Source organism: Antedon bifida, chromosome 9 (genome assembly GCF_963402885.1).
Source record: "Antedon bifida chromosome 9, ecAntBifi1.1, whole genome shotgun sequence".
Classification (NCBI taxonomy): domain Eukaryota; kingdom Metazoa; phylum Echinodermata; class Crinoidea; order Comatulida; family Antedonidae; genus Antedon; species Antedon bifida.
In genome coordinates, this window is record NC_136234.1 from 13,888,473 (window position 1) to 13,908,760 (window position 20,288).

The window sequence follows — 20,288 nt, forward strand, 5'->3', positions numbered from 1 at the left end:
TCATGTCATACAACATACAAAAAAATGATTTTTTTTTTATGGAATAAATACGGGTATATATTTTTAACCATAGAGAAATAAGCATATTTCTCTATGCTTTATTATAGTTTGATAGAATTTTTATTATTATTGAAGAGACTGATCCAATAAATTAATTTTTTTAAGATTTGGTAGGTCTATACTACATAAATACTTACAACACTTTTCTGGCTATTATCATTATTCTTATTAAGAATATTTGATATTTCAATTACAAGTGATTATTGTATATAACATAGATTTATGATATTGCTATCCAAAAAAGATTTATTTTGATGTTGACAATTTTTCTAACTGATGAACTGAATACAACCTACATAGGTGGTTCCAAGAGAGAGAGGACCCTCCAAATTTTGGTCCAGCGCTTCATTTTTTACAATTTAAAAATCCTGAATCTGCCACCGAAAATCAAAATGTTTAGTTTTTTTTAAAGAAAGCATTTACAAATTTACAATTAATTTGTTTACAGCATCTTACAGATTTTAATGTTTGTGATGACTTTATTATATAACTATAAATGTAACTGTTTATTTACATGTGCCCTTAAGTTTGCGATTGTTTTATTTTTGTCAAAGCTAAAACATGATTAAAAATTATATATATATAGGCTTTACAATATATATGTACACAGATTATATAATTTTATTAAGGAGAACATTAATATAATGATTTTAAATTAAATATTTGTAATAAACAGATTTGCATACATTCCTTCCATTGTAAATTAAATTGTGCTATATTATATACAAATTTATTAGTAAGGAAATGTGTAATATTAAACAATATCTGTGATTGGTCGTATTACCACTCGTAGCGCCCGGTAGGCTTTTACGATATAAAATGTTATCAAGTACATGCTATTGCTAACACCATGTAAAAGGTGATTACCTCTGCCAGAATGACGAGAGGTTATGAGGTTGATCGCAAGTGTTTGTGTGTTTATTTCTCTATTTGTTAGCAGGATTACTTAAAAGTCATTGCCCAATTTTCATAAGATTTTAAAGGATACATAGCTGTATGGGAATACGTCATTAAATTTTCACATGGCTAGGTGGAGGTTTGCGATCTCTGAGAGCCTTTTAGTTGGAATATTCAATTGTTACTGCATCTGGTAGCTGATACTAAGTTAGTATCAGCTACCAGATGCTACCGGGCCTGTTGTTATTGACTCGTGATGAAAAATCAATCTTTAACTTGTTTCTGGTAGTAAAAATGATTATAAACTAAATTTAACATTGGAGCATGTTAATAACATGTAGTTGATAACATTTTATATCATAGAAACACTACTTGATGGTACTGGCCATGTGACACTATGTGACTTATAACCAAAAACCAAAAAAATATTGTAAATTGAGGCATAATTTATTAATGTTAATTGTTTACAAAAACAGTGGAAAGATTGATAAAAGTAAAAACTTGAATTACATTTTAAGCTTAGAGTTGTTAATATTGTTTTTAAAGTTTTAAAATGTTTGTAAATAGATGTACAGTATATATATACTTATATTACAGTTTTTTGTCTTTATTCAAATGAATTAATATCATGGTTTTTTGAAAGGGGTGTCAAAATTGATGCAGGGACCATAATAGGTGTAGAGAACTTAGAATGTGTCTGAATTTTTCAGTACAAGTAATGGAGTTCCTGCTGTAGGGTTTAATTTTTAATAAAATTGTAATTCATAAAATATCAAGGGACAACCATTCAAGGGAAAACCATATTAAGGGGTGAAATGAATGAGGGGAAATACATTATGGCCAACCTGTATCAAAAGAACATGCCTATTCAAGTAGACACATTTTTGGGTCCCAAAGGTGTCCCCTTAATAGGGGTTCTGTTGTAGTGGGAAAAGCATTGTTAAACTGTACAGATCCGTGACTCCATATTTTGAGATACCTTTGTAATTAGGGCATGTACCTTGATTTTGTAATTAAAACCTTTGTGAAATATTTAACTGCTAAGATTGTAGGATTAATAATGTGGATTAACAAGATTATCCCAGATTTTAGATGTCACATAATCCAACAAGAATTATTGTATATCTGTACAGTTCTTATCATAGCGTAGGCAATGAAGAAAACTTTATTCATGAATTTATCATTATTTTAATTCCTCTACCTTATTGATTATGCATCACATGACCCGAATTGATCTCACTTGTGAGATTGGGGGGTGGGGGAATATGTCTCCCTATAATTTTGAGATGGGAACAGATAGAAAAAATAATGATTAATTCATGATTTCTTCATCGCCTACATACAAGAAAAACATTGGCGTAAGATGGTGATTTCTACATTGTTCCTGTTATAACAACAAAATATTTTATACACTTAATTATTATAAACAAATAGTATATGCTAATTAAAAACAAAAAAACAGCCTTGCTTTATAAATGGTGCAGTCAGAGATTTTATACAAATAATTTTAAAAATTTGGTGCTTATACTAAATGTTGTCTAAATCTATAAACATCAATGTCTATTTGTTAATTTTAAGCTCTGTCTACACTATCAAACTTTGTGACAACAAAATGTGATGTGCCTATATATGGACATGATATCACTACCATATTTAAATATCACTACCATATTTGGGCACATCACACTTTTTTGATAGCGTAGACAGGGCTTAAGAGTGGTTAGAAAAATCTGATGATGTCACAACAATCTAAAACTATTTATAGATAAAAAAAGAATATATTATATTAATGTAAATATATTGTGATTTGTATAAACATATTTTCTATGGGATAAATCATATAATTTATGTTATAATGCTAATAAAGTGCTGTTTTAACAATAATGATATCAAAATATTTATTTTTGCTAAGCAATCCCACCAATATAAATTTGCTAATATTACGTATAATTTGCAAATAATGTGTTTGTATAAAAATTCCTGTTATATATATTTGATCTATTATTTTTTTCCAGTAAAAAATGTAATAGTATTATGTCAATGAGTTTATAAATAGATTGTCTAGAGGGCGGATACCAATGTTGATACCTCACGAGAGGGAACCAGACGACCATTGGATACGCTAGTCACGGCTCTACTCAGTCACATACTACTGTATTATATTATATGTCTGTGTTGCAGCATGTACAAAGTGTATTTTATAATGCTATCAACCTAAAAATATTAATTTCATTGCGATTAACAATATAGTTTTATAAACAATTCACTGTGGTCTTATTATATATTATAAATAATATTATTTCACTGGAGTATTATTTTTTATACTAAATAATATTTGGAAATCGTGTTGAGATCACTTCACTTCCACCAAGTTTGATGATCTTTAACAGGCAAACATACATTTGTCTGAATAAGTATATCTGTGTTTATTGATTACTTACAGTTTACGATGTTAATAACCCTCAATGAAGAGAAATCCCATCTCTCACAAATTGAACATAAAAGTACAGCATAAAATTCAACACTAAAACATAAGATTTTATACAATGTGTATTGTAATATAAACATTTAAATTGTAAGAAAGAAATGTAAAATTTGTGGTTATAGTGTTGTAAGATACCAAAGCTATATAAATTATTCTGATATTTAAATATATTGTATATGACCGAATATAGTCCCATGGGGCCTAGTTATGACATTTTGTGAAAGGGGTGGTATTATACTTGGGTTAAATTAATAATGGATTTACCGAAGTCTTGCGTCTGAAATATCTCGTAAATGACCGAATATAGTCCCATGAGGCCTAGTTATGACATTTGGTGAAAGGGTGTTATTATACTTGGGTTAAATTAATAGTGGATTTACCAAGTCTTTTGTGTCTAAAATTTCACCTAAATTAGAACAGAAGGTATGATACACAGGAATGGGAGATGCTTAGTATAACACACAGTAATGTCATTGGGAAAGGCTTTATAACTGAGAATTTTAGATCAGTGGATTAATTATTCCTTGCTTGGTAAATCTCAAGAACAGGGACCAAATTGTCATAGTTGTTTGTGTTCTGTTAATGTTGTAAATAAAGTATACTGTATAAACATTGTCTAAAATATTTGCTTGAAAATAAACTTATTGTGATTAAATTATGTGTTTTTGTTTTGTATACCTGTCAAATGGGGTTGAGTGTGAGATGGAAGTGGTATTAGTTCAAGCTTGCTTGCATAATTTTGAGTTAATTAGGTTAAGGCAGGCAGAGGCACTGTAAACCATATCTACAAAATCAACACACATTAAAGTCACTGAGCCTCGCAATAGTTGTAGTGGTAGAACAAGTCTTCTTAAATAAAGACTTTAAACTGGGGGTCCAGTGCACTCTTGTGCATGTCTACTTAAAATTACCCAGGGCATCTCTCAGACAAATACAATTTCATGATAAATACTTTATAGCCAGCCTTTATTTAGATTTTATCCCTGACTTGCAAAGACTGCAATGATGTAATTACTAATAATTATCCAATTGGCTTTCCACTTTTAAACTACTTTGCATACTACAGGTGTGGTTTACTTTAGTTTAGCATTCCTCTGTGTTTGTATCAGTCAGTATAGCCACAGCCATTGAACAATTGACTACAATTCCACATTCACTGTAGTGTATAATACTAACTTGGATATTTACTTGAGAATACTTAGCCTGCAGCTTTGTACACAATTCAACCTTTGGTAAGTTACACAATACTTGTATCATAGATCAATATTACTGTTAATAATATTGGCTTTAGTGTAATCTAGGCCTTAGATTGTTTAATACTCCTAATACTGTGGTGTACAATACACTGTACCAAAGTAGACAGCTCAACAGTTCAGTGTTCACATCCGACTTGTGTGCATTTAAAAAAAAAACCTAGTTCACTTTTTGTAAGAGTAGGGTTTACCCCAGTGTACTGGTCCATATCAGGTCTGTCATGGACAGAAGAATGAGTTCCTAAGGGCCCTTAGCAGAGAAGAATGTTGTTGTATGTGTCTATCTTACACAGCTGTGCGCAATTCAGCCCAGTAGGTTGCAAGTCAAAAGTTATTGCCCCACATTTACATAATTCATAGTACACAATGTGTATGAAACAAAGTAAATATTTCAAACATATTACCACAAGATGTATTTGACATGACATATTTATTGAACCAAACACAATAAACATGTAATATTGGTTCTTAGTATTATTATCACAGTTTAAAAAATAAGAAATAAAAAATAAATATTTATACCATGTATTTAATGTCACCTGCGACAGCCATTCATATTTTTCAATAGAATGGGGCAGTGGCAAATTGAAACAAAAATCTATGCATGGTTACAACAATCAATTGTTGTGATAACTCCTGCAACTACACCAAATTCAGTAATTGGAGTGGTAGTAGTAGAAGGTATGGCATGCCGATTGGTGTGTAAGCAGACATAGGTGTTTATACTCGGGGCTACAGTTTCATAGAATGACAATTCTGTGTAAAGCTCTGTCTACATTATCAAACTTATGACAAAAAATGTGATCTGCCCATATATGGACATGATGACATCATATCAATACCATATTTGGGCATATCACACTTTCCTGTAAAACAAACAAGGGGACAATGTATGTTTAAACAATATGTAAACACCTATTCAGGGGACACTCATATTAAGGGACATTTTCTCAAGAAACACAAATTTTTTTAACACTACGTCCAGGGGACACTTTGTTGGGTTTCCAAACTTAATAGGGTTCTACTGAACACATTTGTATTTCACTCGTTTAATTAATAAATGGCAAAATAACTGAATTTAACAAGAAATTAAAGAGTCAATGGACATATTTTTTTTAAATATTAGCATCACAACTAAACCATAAAAGGAAATCATATTTTTTTAGGTTGGCACACTAATAATGGAGAACCAATATGTAGTAGTAGTAGTAGTAGTAGTAGTAGTAGTAGTAGTAGTAGTAGTAGTAGTAGACCCCTATACCCACCTCAATAATTTTGCATGAAAATTAGACTACTTCCTATTTGGGGACAGACTTACCCCAGTGTGGGTTTATATCATACTATATATCCCCTAGTGGGCTTATACCTGAGGATTAAATTTCATAGTTTGGTGTAATGCTATATAATCTACTCTAAAATTGAAGATAGGCCTACAGTATATCCCCTGGTGGGCTTATACCTGAGGATTAAAATGTCATAGTTTGGTTTAATGCTATATAGTCTACTCTAAAATTGAAAATGGGCCTACTGTATATCCCCTGGTGGGCTTTTCCAGAGTTAGTATCCTCATACAGTAGAACCCCTTCTGTAGGACACCCCTAACACTTTCCCAATAAACGAAAGAGAGGAAATGTATATATAGTTTAACACTACGGCCAACCCTATTTCTGACCCAATAAAGTGTCCCCTCAATAGAGGTTCTACTGTATTTCTTGTTTTACCACAAGCACCAAAGACACACTATTTATATTACTATTATTAACACATTTATTTTTGTAAAACAAGAAATACATATTGAGTTGATAAAAATTGAAGAAATTAACTATCTAGTAATACAAATTACAGAAAATATCTTTTTCTTTTTGCCATTACATTTGAACTTTTATTATTTACGAGAAAAAAATGATTGCTTCTATACGCATATTAATACCTAGTTAATAATATTCAATAAATAAAATAAACTCTTGTTATACATACATTATTTTTTTGCATTATTGAAATGATAGAGAAATTCAAATTTCTATAATTTCTCAAATTATTCAAACATGGTTGATGCCAAACTAGGCCATCTTGCACAGTGCTGCACAAAAAAATCTATGCATGGTTATAAACAATCAATTGTTGTGATAACTCCTGCAACTACACCAAATTCAGTAGTTGGGGGTAGCAGTAGAAGGTATGGCATGCCGATTGGTGTGTAAGCATGCATAGGTGTTTATACTCCGGGCTACAGTTTCATTCACCAAGGGAGGCCGAGTAGTTACAACCTGAACATGTCCACACCCAAAAGCTAGGCACATAATACCTAAAGTGAGTATCAACCCTCACAGGACTACAACACCCTGTATTATGCCCAAAATATGGTGTGCAAGAAGCCACTTCCTGAACCTGTGCTCACAAACTTATCATATAACACCCAACTTATATTGAACCTTATAGTAACTTGGCATAGAGAACATTAGAGCATTAAATATATTATATATTTATATGTATTTTACTTAAATGTAAAAACTCCTACAGTAGGAAGGGTAGGTTAATTTATATATAATATATATAATATTATATAATATGGTATAATATATAGTAATCTTCTCTGTTTCCCTAACCATAGTTTAGTGACCTCCATAAATGCTTTTCCGATTCTTTAGGCAAGTTAACATAAACCATTCTTTTCGCTTTCTTTTCTCTACCAATGCGATTTGTGTTCTCTACCAGCAGTAGTTATTCGCTACCAATCAGCTTCGCCTATCCCACGATGGAACACCCAATCTTTACCCTCTAGGTTCATGATTCCGTCTTTTAAATGAAATTTCCATCTATTTCGTGTTCTGTTAATCTGTAGAAACAATTTTAGACTATGTTATTGAAAGAAGGTAGAAACACGATAAAAATGGTTTGTTTACTTGTGTTGTCCGGAATAAGCAAAAAGCTAAACAAATCCAGAATAGAGGCATAGCCTATAAGTCAATCTTGTTACAGCCTTAAGCTTTGTCTACACTATCAAACTTTATGTGACAAAAAAATGTGCCCATATATAGACATGATGTCATATCACTACCAAATTTGAGCATATCACTACCATATTTGGGCACATCACACCTTTTTTGTCAAACTAGTTTGTTAGTGTAGACAGAGCATTGTTTCTCCTCAAAAAACATCCAGGCCAATATCCTTGTAATATCCTTAAGCACATCCCTGTTATGGGAACATTTTCCCCTGAAACGAACAAGGGGTACTCAATATATGTTTCAACACTACGGTCAATCACTAATGAGGGGTCATGAGATATTTTCCTGTGAAACAAATGACTATGGTCAACATCTATTTAGGGGACCGTTTTCTGGGGCCTGAAGGTTAATAGGGCTTCTACTATACATACCTTTTCATATTGACAAACTATAACATTATCTGTATCAAATATATCTTCTGGCTCATCTCCACTATCATCGTCATCAGAATTTAATGGCTCCTAATAAATACAATAACTTAATTTAAATGACATTCATGGGACTTTTGTGATTTTTAAAGTGAATGTTTAGACTAGCAACAGTAAAAGCTCTGTCTACACTGTAAAACTTTATGCGACAACAAAATGTGATGTGCCCATATATGGACATGATGTCATGTCGCTACCATATTTGGGCATATCACTACCATATTTCGGTACGTCGCACTTATTTTTGTCAACATTGTTTGATAGGGTAGACAAAACTTTGATTAGATGCACCAGGTATAGTATCTCTTTATAGAACAAATTCTACTTCTCCCATGGCCAAAATCTGAGGGCTAAATGTTTGCTTGGCCTAGCATTAGATTCAAGATGGAAAGGGCTGATTAATTGATTACTTTACCTTATAACAGTAGGTGTGTTATAAAACAAATAATTACTGTTTTGTATTAGTTGAATAGGATAATAATGAATGAATAATTTAATTTATTGAAACGTAATAGGATAGAATAGGCAACAATTTGTATAGTGTTACCTCTTCAACTACAGCACCGGGATGTCCGTCCCCATCTTCATCACCGTTATCATCATCTTTGGCATCATCGTCTTCATCATCATCGTCACCAAAATCATCATCATCTGATGATGAATCGTTACCACCATCCACTTGTAATACAGATGTTGTTGGAGCCTGTGTAAAAGATACAAAATTTAAGTTATTTTTTCCATACAATTGATGTTTATAACATACAAAAAAGAATAGTTATAATATAAAACTTTGTAGATATACTAATATTATATAGTCATCATGGAGATGTGCCACAAAATATGGCTGCATTAAATATCAACTCAATATTTTTATACGAAAATTGACATTTATAAACATTTTTTGCCATTAACAATATAATTCATGTAATAAAAACCAAACTATATTTGACAACAATTTATTTATGTGGTTTCATATTTTAAATCTTATATACTGTTACTAACTGTTTAGCAGATAAATAGAAAATGTGTTAAGAGTCTCTGCCCTATACTCTACTGTAGTTGTAATATAATACCTCTATGGGGCTCTAGTTGTAATACCTCTATGGCGCTCTAGTTGCAATATCTCTATGAGGCTCAATTGAACTCAGTTCAACTAGACAAAAATAAATTCATTTTATGTTCCTTTAACTAATTCTAACAACCTGGCAAGATTCATTATTTATGTCGTATTAGCGTTTTTGTAGCATACTTGTGATTGGACCTGTTGTATTTGTTGTTGTAGCGTCTGTGATATTGCAGCCGCCGACGTAGCCTGCGAGGCTGGTCCACTTAGCTGCCTCTGTTGCTGCTGTAGTTGTTGCTGCTGCTGTTGTAACACAGCGGCCTGAACTTGTTGAATTGTTGGTTGCTGGACAGCGTAGACTAGCTGATTCCCGACTTGATAGCATCGATACACTTGCTGTTGTTGTCCCGGTGCTATACAATAGAAGACAATTGAATTTTCATAAAAGCCCTATTATGGTTCAACAAAGTGTCCCCTTGCCTATAATCGGAGTGTCCTCAATAGGGATTGGCTATAGGGTTAAATAATATATTTCCTCTCGTTCGATTCACTGGAAAGTGTCCCTTAATTGGAGTGTTCCCTGGATGCATTATTGTTTTTCCTATGCAATTATGGCAGAAATCATGAATAATTCATGCAGCGAGATTAAATAATTTTTGTAAACAGCGTTTGCCTGCCAAAATGTTTGGTCTAGTGGTAGGCTTTAACCTATTACACTGGAGCCCTCGGTTCGAGGTGTTTCAAGAACATTATTTTTTAATAGTTGAGAGAGATTATTTAGAGGGTTAGGTTTAGTATATTTAGGAAGTAGATCAGCTATCTTGCAATTCTTTATTATTAAGGTAATGAATTATTCATGATTTCTGCCTTAATTGCATAGGAAAAAAATAATGCTCCCTGGATAGGTTTGTCTCAGAGGTTCTAATGTTCTACTTTAGTTTTAAAAAAGAAAAATAACTATTCATGTAAAAAGTAATAGAAAAATCTCCTAAAACAAGTTTCAAATTTATTTGTATTCTGAAATGATTTTCATGTCATCTTCCAAGTTACTGGTTCACTTTTAACACTGCTTTATTAAGGACCCGTTTCCACCCTCTTGAAATGGTAAAAAGGTGCACATTCATTTACTGTATATCACATTTTCTAACATTGTGTTTACATTTATTTAGTATCTTATTTCTACGCTTTATGAATGGTATACCTGCTTGAGGTAGGGCCACAGGTTGTTGAGCTAACTCTGTGGGTAAATTAACATGCGGCACATTCTGTACTGCTAAAGTTGCCATTTCAGCTGGTCCACTCTGAAAAAAAACAAACCACAATTACTTTAGATACAAACGGTAGTTGATGTGTATTTAATATCATACCTTGAATTATAGGACTGATAAATATACAGCTTACAACTTCCTGGTGTCACAAGTGACATAAAGTTGTGTATATATTTTGCAAGTCATTCTTACTTTTCCTTTTGTTTTCACTATTTGAACCTTTCTTTTGTTTTAGGAAGCTATTGTGTGAAGCCAGTGGAGCAGAGTTGTTGTGTTGCAGAGAAGGATTGTGTGGTGTTTGCTGATTGGAGGAGAGGTATAAGGGTTAAGTTAGTGTGTGAGTTGCTGATTGGTGGAGAAGGATAAGGTGGTGATATGTGGATAATTGAGGGAATTTTGAGGTAGATGGATTTTGAGAGGAGACAGAGAAGGAGGGCTATGTTATGTTAAGCCAGAAAGGGATAGGTGAATATTGATATGAGAAACTAAGACGTACAGGAGACGAAGTAATTGAATTATGGTGATATAGAGCTGAAGCAGAAAGGAAATAAAGAGATATACGTGAAGTTAATAAATTGTGAGTTGGAGATAATTATGGTGATATAGAGCTGAAGCAGAAAGGAAATAAAGTGATATACATGAAGTTAATAAATTGTGAGTTGGAAGTAATACTATAAGGCTGTACTTAAATGTAGAACTGTTAATTGTTGAGATTACTGAGGATTAATTAAAATTGTGAATGTAAATTGACGGAAGAAATAACTGTTGGAAACAGCAGAAGTTGTTGCATGTAAAGAATTGTTTGGAAATATTGAAGAGTAACTGGATTGATACTGATATTATTTTATGTGGAAAAGGAGAAAGAAATAATTGGTCGGGGAGCGGATTGCAGTGCAGAACGACATCAAGAAACATTTTAACTTTATATTTGATTTATTTATATGTCAGAAAATAGGAAGAATTATAATTGATAAGACAAGCAGAACGGGAGCAGAGGAGTGGGAGTTGTTTATTTGCAGAATCGTTGTAACCTTTATCTTGCTAATTTGTTTTTGTGTCAGCGTAGGAGAGAAGGCAAGAAGGAACGATATTGTGGACATTATTTTTGTCTAATTATTCATCTTGTGATATTATTGTATTTGAAAGGGGGGTTTCGGGGATTTATTTAAAAATAAGAAGATTGTTGATATTTTGTTTGGAAGGATTGGGAAATTTGGGGAATTGCATAAAGTTTGTGGGGAATAGGTATACGGTATCATTGTTTGAGAATTGGTTGGGTTTTTTTGTGGGTTTTTTTTTTTGGGGTTTGAATTATAAAAGAAAGAATTGGTTGTCAAAGATTACTATTAAATTTTACTTTTTACATTTATATGTGTACAGTTGTGGCTATTTACCGTTGTTCATCGTTGGTTACCGGCAATTACATGTCCGAAAGAGCCGTAATTGCGGCTGTGTGACATTTATGGGGGCTCGTCCGGGAAACTTTGTAACCTAGCGTGAACATTGGTAGATGAAACAATTGTACGTGATTCTTGGATTGTCTAATTGCCATATTATTGGCATACTGTATACTTATATTGGACTCTTATATATATATTTTTTTTGTTTTTCTTAAGAAATGGATCTCACTAAAATTGTTGACGCAGGAAAAGTGTTGGGGTTAGATGGAGTGGAATTAAGAGAGTTTGTGGAAAAGAGAGAGGAAGCTGCCAGAGAGAGAGAAGAGAGAGCACTAGAGAGAGAAGAGAGAAACAGGGAGAGAGAAGAAATGGAGCGAAACAGAGACAGGGAAGAGAGAGCACTAGAGAAGGAAGAGAGAGAGAGAAGAGAGGCACTAGAGAAGGAAGAGAGAGAGAGAAGAGAGGTACTAGAGAGGGACGAAGCAGAGAGAAAAAGAGCGAGTGAAGAAAGAGAGAGAGAAAACGAACAGGCCTATCTTATAGAAATGCGAAGGTTAGAAATCCAATTAGAACAAGAAAAGAATCGGGCACGGCCGGGTGGTAGAGTATTACCCAATCCTGAGTCACGGGTTAAGGCCAGTAAACCTAAATTACCCCCTTTCCATGATCGAACAGATGACCTAGATGCCTATCTGAAAAGGTTTGAACGGTATGCGACTAGTCAGGAGTGGAAAGAAATTGAGTGGCTGGTTAACTTAAGTGCCCTACTAACTGGGAAGGCTCTCGAGGTTTATTCCAGGTTGTCGTCAGCTGAAGCTAACGATTACAAACTGTTGAAGTTGGCTCTTCTAAAACGGTTTCAGTTAACCGCCGATGGATTTCGACATAAGTTACGAACAGCTAAGCCCGAATACGGAGAAAGCGGCCCGCAATTTGCTGCGAGGATAAGCAATTATCTTGATAGGTGGATTGACCTAGCAGAGGGGGAAAAAACCTTTCAGGGGTTAAAAGATTTATTGCTGCGAGAGCAGTTTACCGATGGGTGTGGGAAGGACCTAGCTCTGTTCCTAAGGGAACGTCAACCGAAAACGATACAAGCGATGGCTGAAATTGCGGAGCAATATTTGGAAGCTCGTGGGGGATTATTTGGTAAACCAATAGAGTTTAAACAAAAAGAGCCAAATTCTCCTCAACTCTCCTCTAATAATGTTCCCAGTACATCCTCATCACAAAGCCCTTCTAGTTTCCGTAGTCCAACTTGTTTTATATGTCATCGTGTAGGTCACCTAGCTAGAAATTGCAGAGCCTCAACTATGCATAAGCCAAACTCTCCTCCAAAATGTTACCGATGCTTAAAAACAGGACATATTGCCAGAAATTGTAGACAGGACGCCAACAGTTGCGCTGGGTTGTCTACTTCACCACAAACAGAGTCTGATTGCCAGAAATGTACAAAACAACACGAATGTAAAGCCAAAGAAGAAATTCCCGATGTGGGTGCCAGTATGGTTACGAAAATGTCAGAGTCTTTAAATCAATGTTGTATCAATAATGATGGTGATAAGGTCACTCTTCAATGTGGGCACTGTCTTCCAATTATGACAGCGGCTCTAAATAATTCAATTAGTAAAATGCCCGTTTATACAGGTTGTGTTGGGTCACGCTGCGTCTCTGTTCTTCGTGACAGTGGCTGTAGTGGGGTGGTTGTGAAGAAAGATCTTGTATCAGCCGAACAACTTACTGGTAAGGAGAAAACCTGTGTGCTGATTGATGGCACGGTCCGCAACTTACCGGTTGCATTAATACATGTTAATACTCCATTTTTTTCAGGAAAGACGTATGCACTATGTATGAATAACCCTATTTATGACTTGATATTAGGTAATATTGCAGGAGTACGAGCACCAGGAAATCCAGATCCCACATGGACAGAGCGAAATCTTCAAGGATGTTCTGTTGTTACCCGGTCTCAAGCTAACACTATGGATAAACCATTCAGAACACTTAAAACTACAGAAATACACAAGCAAATCATCACAGCGGGGATTATGAAAACCGCCCAGCAACAAGATATCAGCCTTGCAAAATTCAAGGATCTTGCAGAGAAACAAACTACAACTGTGAGTAACAAACAAGTCGAGTTTCTTGGCCATGTGGTAGGGAAAGGAAATGTTCAACCTCGAGTGGAGAAGATACAAAGCATCTTGTCAGCCAAACAACCAGAAACAAAGAAACAACTCCGGTCATTCCTTGGGATGACCAACTACTATAGAAAGTTCATTCCTAATTACTCTGTGATTGCTTGTCCATTAACCGACAAAACGAAGAATCGGGAACCTAACCGAATATGTTGGGAGAAGGCCCAGGAAAGTGCGTTTGTTAAACTTAAGGAAAAATTAAACAGTACTCCAATTTTATGCCTTCCTAATTTAAACAAAGATTTTATTTTGAGAACAGATGCGTCCGAATATGGAGTGGGAGCGGTTCTAATGCAGCAGTATGGTGACGTGAAGTTTCCCGTGGCGTACGCTAGCAAGAAACTGCTTCCTCGAGAAAAAGCATATTCAGTGATGGAAAAAGAATGCTTAGCCATTGTATGGAGTGTACGAAAATTTGAGTCTTATTTATATGGACGAAACTTCACGTTGGAAACGGATCACCAGCCGCTTGTGTTTATGCACAGAGCGAAATTGTCCAATGGGCGAATTATGAGATGGGCCCTGGCTCTACAACCGTACAAGTTCCGAATAGAGGCGATTAAAGGCAGCGAAAATGTAGGAGCTGATTATTTAAGTCGAGTGTAAATAGGACCCGTCACGGTATGGAGAAAATGTTGATACATTATTCTTTTAGAGGGGAGTAAATGTCACAAGTGACATAAAGTTGTGTATATATTTTGCAAGTCATTCTTACTTTTCCTTTTGTTTTCACTATTTGAACCTTTCTTTTGTTTTAGGAAGCTATTGTGTGAAGCCAGTGGAGCAGAGTTGTTGTGTTGCAGAGAAGGATTGTGTGGTGTTTGCTGATTGGAGGAGAGGTATAAGGGTTAAGTTAGTGTGTGAGTTGCTGATTGGTGGAGAAGGATAAGGTGGTGATATGTGGATAATTGAGGGAATTTTGAGGTAGATGGATTTTGAGAGGAGACAGAGAAGGAGGGCTATGTTATGTTAAGCCAGAAAGGGATAGGTGAATATTGATATGAGAAACTAAGACGTACAGGAGACGAAGTAATTGAATTATGGTGATATAGAGCTGAAGCAGAAAGGAAATAAAGAGATATACGTGAAGTTAATAAATTGTGAGTTGGAGATAATTATGGTGATATAGAGCTGAAGCAGAAAGGAAATAAAGTGATATACATGAAGTTAATAAATTGTGAGTTGGAAGTAATACTATAAGGCTGTACTTAAATGTAGAACTGTTAATTGTTGAGATTACTGAGGATTAATTAAAATTGTGAATGTAAATTGACGGAAGAAATAACTGTTGGAAACAGCAGAAGTTGTTGCATGTAAAGAATTGTTTGGAAATATTGAAGAGTAACTGGATTGATACTGATATTATTTTATGTGGAAAAGGAGAAAGAAATAATTGGTCGGGGAGCGGATTGCAGTGCAGAACGACATCAAGAAACATTTTAACTTTATATTTGATTTATTTATATGTCAGAAAATAGGAAGAATTATAATTGATAAGACAAGCAGAACGGGAGCAGAGGAGTGGGAGTTGTTTATTTGCAGAATCGTTGTAACCTTTATCTTGCTAATTTGTTTTTGTGTCAGCGTAGGAGAGAAGGCAAGAAGGAACGATATTGTGGACATTATTTTTGTCTAATTATTCATCTTGTGATATTATTGTATTTGAAAGGGGGGTTTCGGGGATTTATTTAAAAATAAGAAGATTGTTGATATTTTGTTTGGAAGGATTGGGAAATTTGGGGAATTGCATAAAGTTTGTGGGGAATAGGTATACGGTATCATTGTTTGAGAATTGGTTGGGTTTTTTTGTGGGTTTTTTTTTTTGGGGTTTGAATTATAAAAGAAAGAATTGGTTGTCAAAGATTACTATTAAATTTTACTTTTTACATTTATATGTGTACAGTTGTGGCTATTTACCGTTGTTCATCGTTGGTTACCGGCAATTACATGTCCGAAAGAGCCGTAATTGCGGCTGTGTGACACCTGGTACAAGCTTACTACAGTATATATTTATTTATAATGTTTAGTAAAATCGTTTTGAGTTGGACAATTTATATTCTTTTATGTCTGATAGGGCTTACTTAACAATAGTATGTGACAATATACAGTACAGTACTATACTTTAGTAGCTACAGTACTGCGCTATGCTCTTACATACAGATAGCCAGGTCAATTAATAAAGTATGAGCTAGAAAAACCAGTAAAATACAACAGTTAGCATCGAGTCAGTTCACTATTGAAAGCAGATGACCTTACATTTGTAGCTGGTATTAACAACAAAGAAAAGTAATTTTAAATAATGTAACCCTTTAATATACAATATATTTCTTACCAATACTGATGCTTGCTGGGCACGAGCCATATCAACATGTGACTTTCCCGCTGTTCCCAAATCTATCAAGAAACATTTAAAACAAAATGTTTAAAATCCAATCTAAAACCCTCCTTATTTACAGTATGTGCTACATCTTTTACAAAAATGGATGGGATTCCATCTTCCCCTCCTCCTCCCAATGTTCTCGGTCCAATTTTAAACATTATTAATTATTGAGAACACCACAATTAACATTAATTAGTCTATGATTGCGATAACATCACTCACAAAGTTTCATAAAGAAACCAATTAAAGGGACAACTTCGGGACAGCAACAAAGTGTCTTGTGAATATGTGTTGGCCATAGTGTTAAAACATGTATCATGGTGATAGCCTACTGTATTTGATACCTCCATAACACACTGTACTGTATATTGGTCCTCATTCTTTTCTCAAGAAAGTGTCCCAAAGTGTTTTAAAGGAGGAATTCTACTGTGACTTACTCGGCTTCAAATAGTTTCTATTGGAACCATGGCTATGAGCAGCAGTGGCTGCCATATATTGGGGTTCATGGCTCTCCAGAGCTCTAGACTGCTCCAGCTTAGTTTTCCAAATCTATAATAAAACACAGTTTAGAAAAATAAAAAAAATCTATTTTCAATTAATTGGTGACAATAAAGGTGAGTTAAACTATTTAATGAAAGGCAGCTAAAAACCCAAAAATATATAATATGAATTATCAAAAATTATTTACATTTATAAGAAAAAATCAAGGGTGAATTTAAGAAACTGCAGTAAATGTTAAAGTTGTGTTAATAATCACCATGGTGATACAGCTATACTGTAGATTAAAACTTCACAATACAAACAATAGGATACTGTAAAGCTGTCAACACTATCAAACTAGTTTGATAAAAGTGTGATGTGTCCAAATGTGGTAGTGATATGCCCAAATATGGTAGTGATATATCATCATGTCTATATATGGGCACATCACATTTTTGGTCACATAAAGTTTGATAGTGTAGACAGAGCTTAAGTGACTTAAAATAATCATTTAAACACTGCAACATTTGTAAAACCCAACTTAATTCAATCATAGAGGAAATACATTCAACATACTGTAGAATACAAATCAAATTTAAAAAAAAAAGATAATGTAAAGATCAGTAATTAAACAACTGCAGTACAGTCAAAATTATTGCATTAAAAAATCCCTAATCCCCATGACCAAAACAAATTAAAATATTAAAGAAAATGTTATTATTAAATATAAATTTCATTTTAAATTGTTACTTTTGTATTTTATTTCTATTGATTAGAATAGTGACTAAATAATATTACTGCACTATTCAATGTTATAACAGTTATGGAGGTGGAAATGCATTAGTATTGACAACAAAACAGAAATCATTTTGTTATATATTGTATATGCTAGGAGCATACTTTGTTATTGTTAAGCTTAGACCTTACCCCTACTGTTTATATATCAGTAAGTGAACAAATCCAGCCTGTACAACTAAGCTTATAGGCTGTTTGTATTACATATTCATGAGCTACGTGGCTGTATGCCGGTCTGTGATTGGTCAATTTGATCAGCTTATTGACTTCACCACAAGGCTATAAATACATGGTATTATGCAAATTGTGCTGTGCAATCTAGAAAGACTATGGCAATGAAAGCTAGGCTCGCTGGACTGCGATCAGAGGGGCTTCGTGCTATGTAGACAAGGATATATGACGAAGGCTGTTGTTTAGATGTGACATGGCATAAATAAATGTATACCTTATCGTAATACTGGTGTATATAACTTTATGTATATATAATTTATGCAATTATAAATAAGGTATATACAATAAAATGAATTTTTAATGGTAAATTAAAATGTAGCATATGCCTAAATAATGATTTATTAACATACTTATGGTTGTTGTTCGTTAATATTTTATGGGCAATGTGTGTATGTAAATGAATAAAATTATACGTTAAGTACTGCAAATGGTTAATTATCTAAAACAATTGGAATATTATTAATTTAAGGAACAACATGTAGAATAAAAATAAATAAGAAATATAAAAAAACAATTAAATTATTATTATTAAAAATCTGGTCTTTATTTTAAACTGAAAACAAGAATACAAATTATTAAATTGATTAATATATTATTTAAAATAGAATAATTTATTTTAATCGCAAACAAACCTGTTTTAGTTCTTCTAAAATCTGTTCATCCACCCCTTCATTTTCAAATTCTTCCTTTACATTACCAATAACATTCTCAATAATATCACTGTAGAATTTGGACTGCAAATATCAAAATATTAACAATACATCATTTTATTGTCGTATACTGTATATGGTCAATAATTATTTTTAATACAGTACTGCATATAACAAATAAGGATCTCCATAAATAAAAAGAGAGTGATTATTTTATTGACAATAAAATACTGAATGTCATGATTTTATCATGGTATTTTTACATTTTGTAGTAACTATTTACATTATACCGGTACTAATTTTAATTATTACAGATAAAATTCAAATTTATGAAAGCAATATTTGTAATGTTATTAAAAAAATATGATTTGTGAATTCTATTTTATTAACAGTAAAACTCAAGTAAATAAATTGTCTCATTATAAAAAATCCACATCAGTGGAAATGATAGACACCAATTTAATTAGAAAATATTTCTTAGTTAATTCCTTTGATAAATTACGTATTTTTATTATTTACAGAAATCCTACAAACATAAATCAGTGTTTAACACTCGAAAAAGAGCTATAATTTATTGATTTATCACTTAAAAACCCACCCCTCTTTTTATCAGATCAGCTCTCTCGCGCTAAGCAATATTGAAAATCCACAGCAACAATGGAGAGTCAATTGAGAGGTCATATCACAATTACGTCTTTTATACAATTTTCCAGTAATTTTTATGATTCAATTAAAGCAAAATAACTTACCACGTCTGTTCGTGCCATTTTGGCTTATTAAACGACAGTATAAAACAAAATTTCAACAGCCTAACCAACTAACGACACGGGCTTTCCAAAAGCCGAGGATGAACTGTGCGCTATCGCTTTTATACTCACAACAAAGTCAATTCATTTCTAGAGGGGGTATGTGTATTGAGCATTCCATACACCCCAAAACAATTAGCGACTAGTCAGTAAGTATTTCTTTCAAAACAATTTTAGTTGTAATTTAAGGCATTACAAAAATATTTAAAATAAAAAATAAAATTAATAAATAAATTCAATCATATTTTATAACCAACTGAAAATAAATCTTATTTATTTTTTGGATAAATTTAAAGAAAATATAAACAAGTTTTATTGTCGTCTGCTAATGTATGTTTTCTAGCAGACGACGCGACTTTTCGTATTTTCTGCTGATGTGTTTCAAATAGTTTACTGTATTTCTTTTTCACAAAGCAATTAACGTGTTTTAGTAATTTATTTAGTACTTTGGACTTCAAAGTTTAATTACAATGAGTAAAAATCTATTAATTCAAATATTATTCATAAATAATTTTTGTGTATTAAGGGAATAAACATGCGAGTATCTGATCACTATATATAATAATATCAATTAATTATCAATATATTAATTAGTAATTATATAGATAATGTAATAATAAAAATTGTAGTGATATTATTTATGAATACTGGATATGTGGTAATATAAATAACAAATAATTTAGGTACATTAATTCAACTATTAATAAATATAGACCTATAAATATATATTAGGCCTAGGCCCTAGGCCTTTTTATAATTCATACATTATCTATTCAATTAACATAATGATGAAAATATAACAGTGTAGGAACATACAATAATAGTTACAAATTGAATTGAATTGGAAAAATACGACAGGGAAAACCAACGCAAAAGAGATTAGGGA

General features: G+C 33.0%; 2 protein-coding genes across 2 annotated transcripts; one reads left to right on the plus strand and one right to left on the minus strand.

Annotated features, from left to right (window-relative positions):
- Positions 1-5,108: 5,108 nt before the first annotated feature.
- Positions 5,109-19,465, minus strand: LOC144852161 (transcription initiation factor IIA subunit 1-like). The gene is made up of 10 exons (XM_078709907.1): positions 19,346-19,465; positions 18,579-18,680; positions 16,878-16,989; positions 16,393-16,454; positions 10,396-10,495; positions 9,381-9,607; positions 8,679-8,834; positions 8,075-8,164; positions 6,939-7,531; positions 5,109-6,775 (listed from the first exon to the last, which is right to left on the minus strand). Exons 1-9 carry the CDS (start codon positions 19,361-19,363, stop codon positions 7,424-7,426), a joined length of 975 nt encoding a protein of 324 aa, XP_078566033.1. The 5' UTR covers positions 19,364-19,465; the 3' UTR covers positions 5,109-6,775; positions 6,939-7,423.
- Positions 12,408-14,666, plus strand: LOC144852291 (uncharacterized). The gene has a single exon (XM_078710066.1). The coding sequence runs from the start codon at positions 12,408-12,410 to the stop codon at positions 14,664-14,666; it is 2,259 nt and encodes a 752-aa protein (XP_078566192.1).
- Positions 19,466-20,288: the final 823 nt, after the last annotated feature.

Bases quoted from the DNA above. Each gene is read 5' to 3' on its own strand.
- LOC144852291 (XM_078710066.1), top strand. From the start codon at position 12,408: ATGCGAAGGTTAGAAATCCAATTAGAACAAGAAAAGAATCGGGCACGG.
- LOC144852161 (XM_078709907.1), bottom strand. The intron at 10,496-16,392 runs GTAAGAAATATA...GTTTTTTTTCAG, and splicing joins CCCAGCAAGCATCAGTATTG to AGTGGACCAGCTGAAATGGC. The intron at 8,165-8,678 runs GTAACACTATAC...TGTATTTATTAG, and splicing joins CCGGTGCTGTAGTTGAAGAG to GAGCCATTAAATTCTGATGA.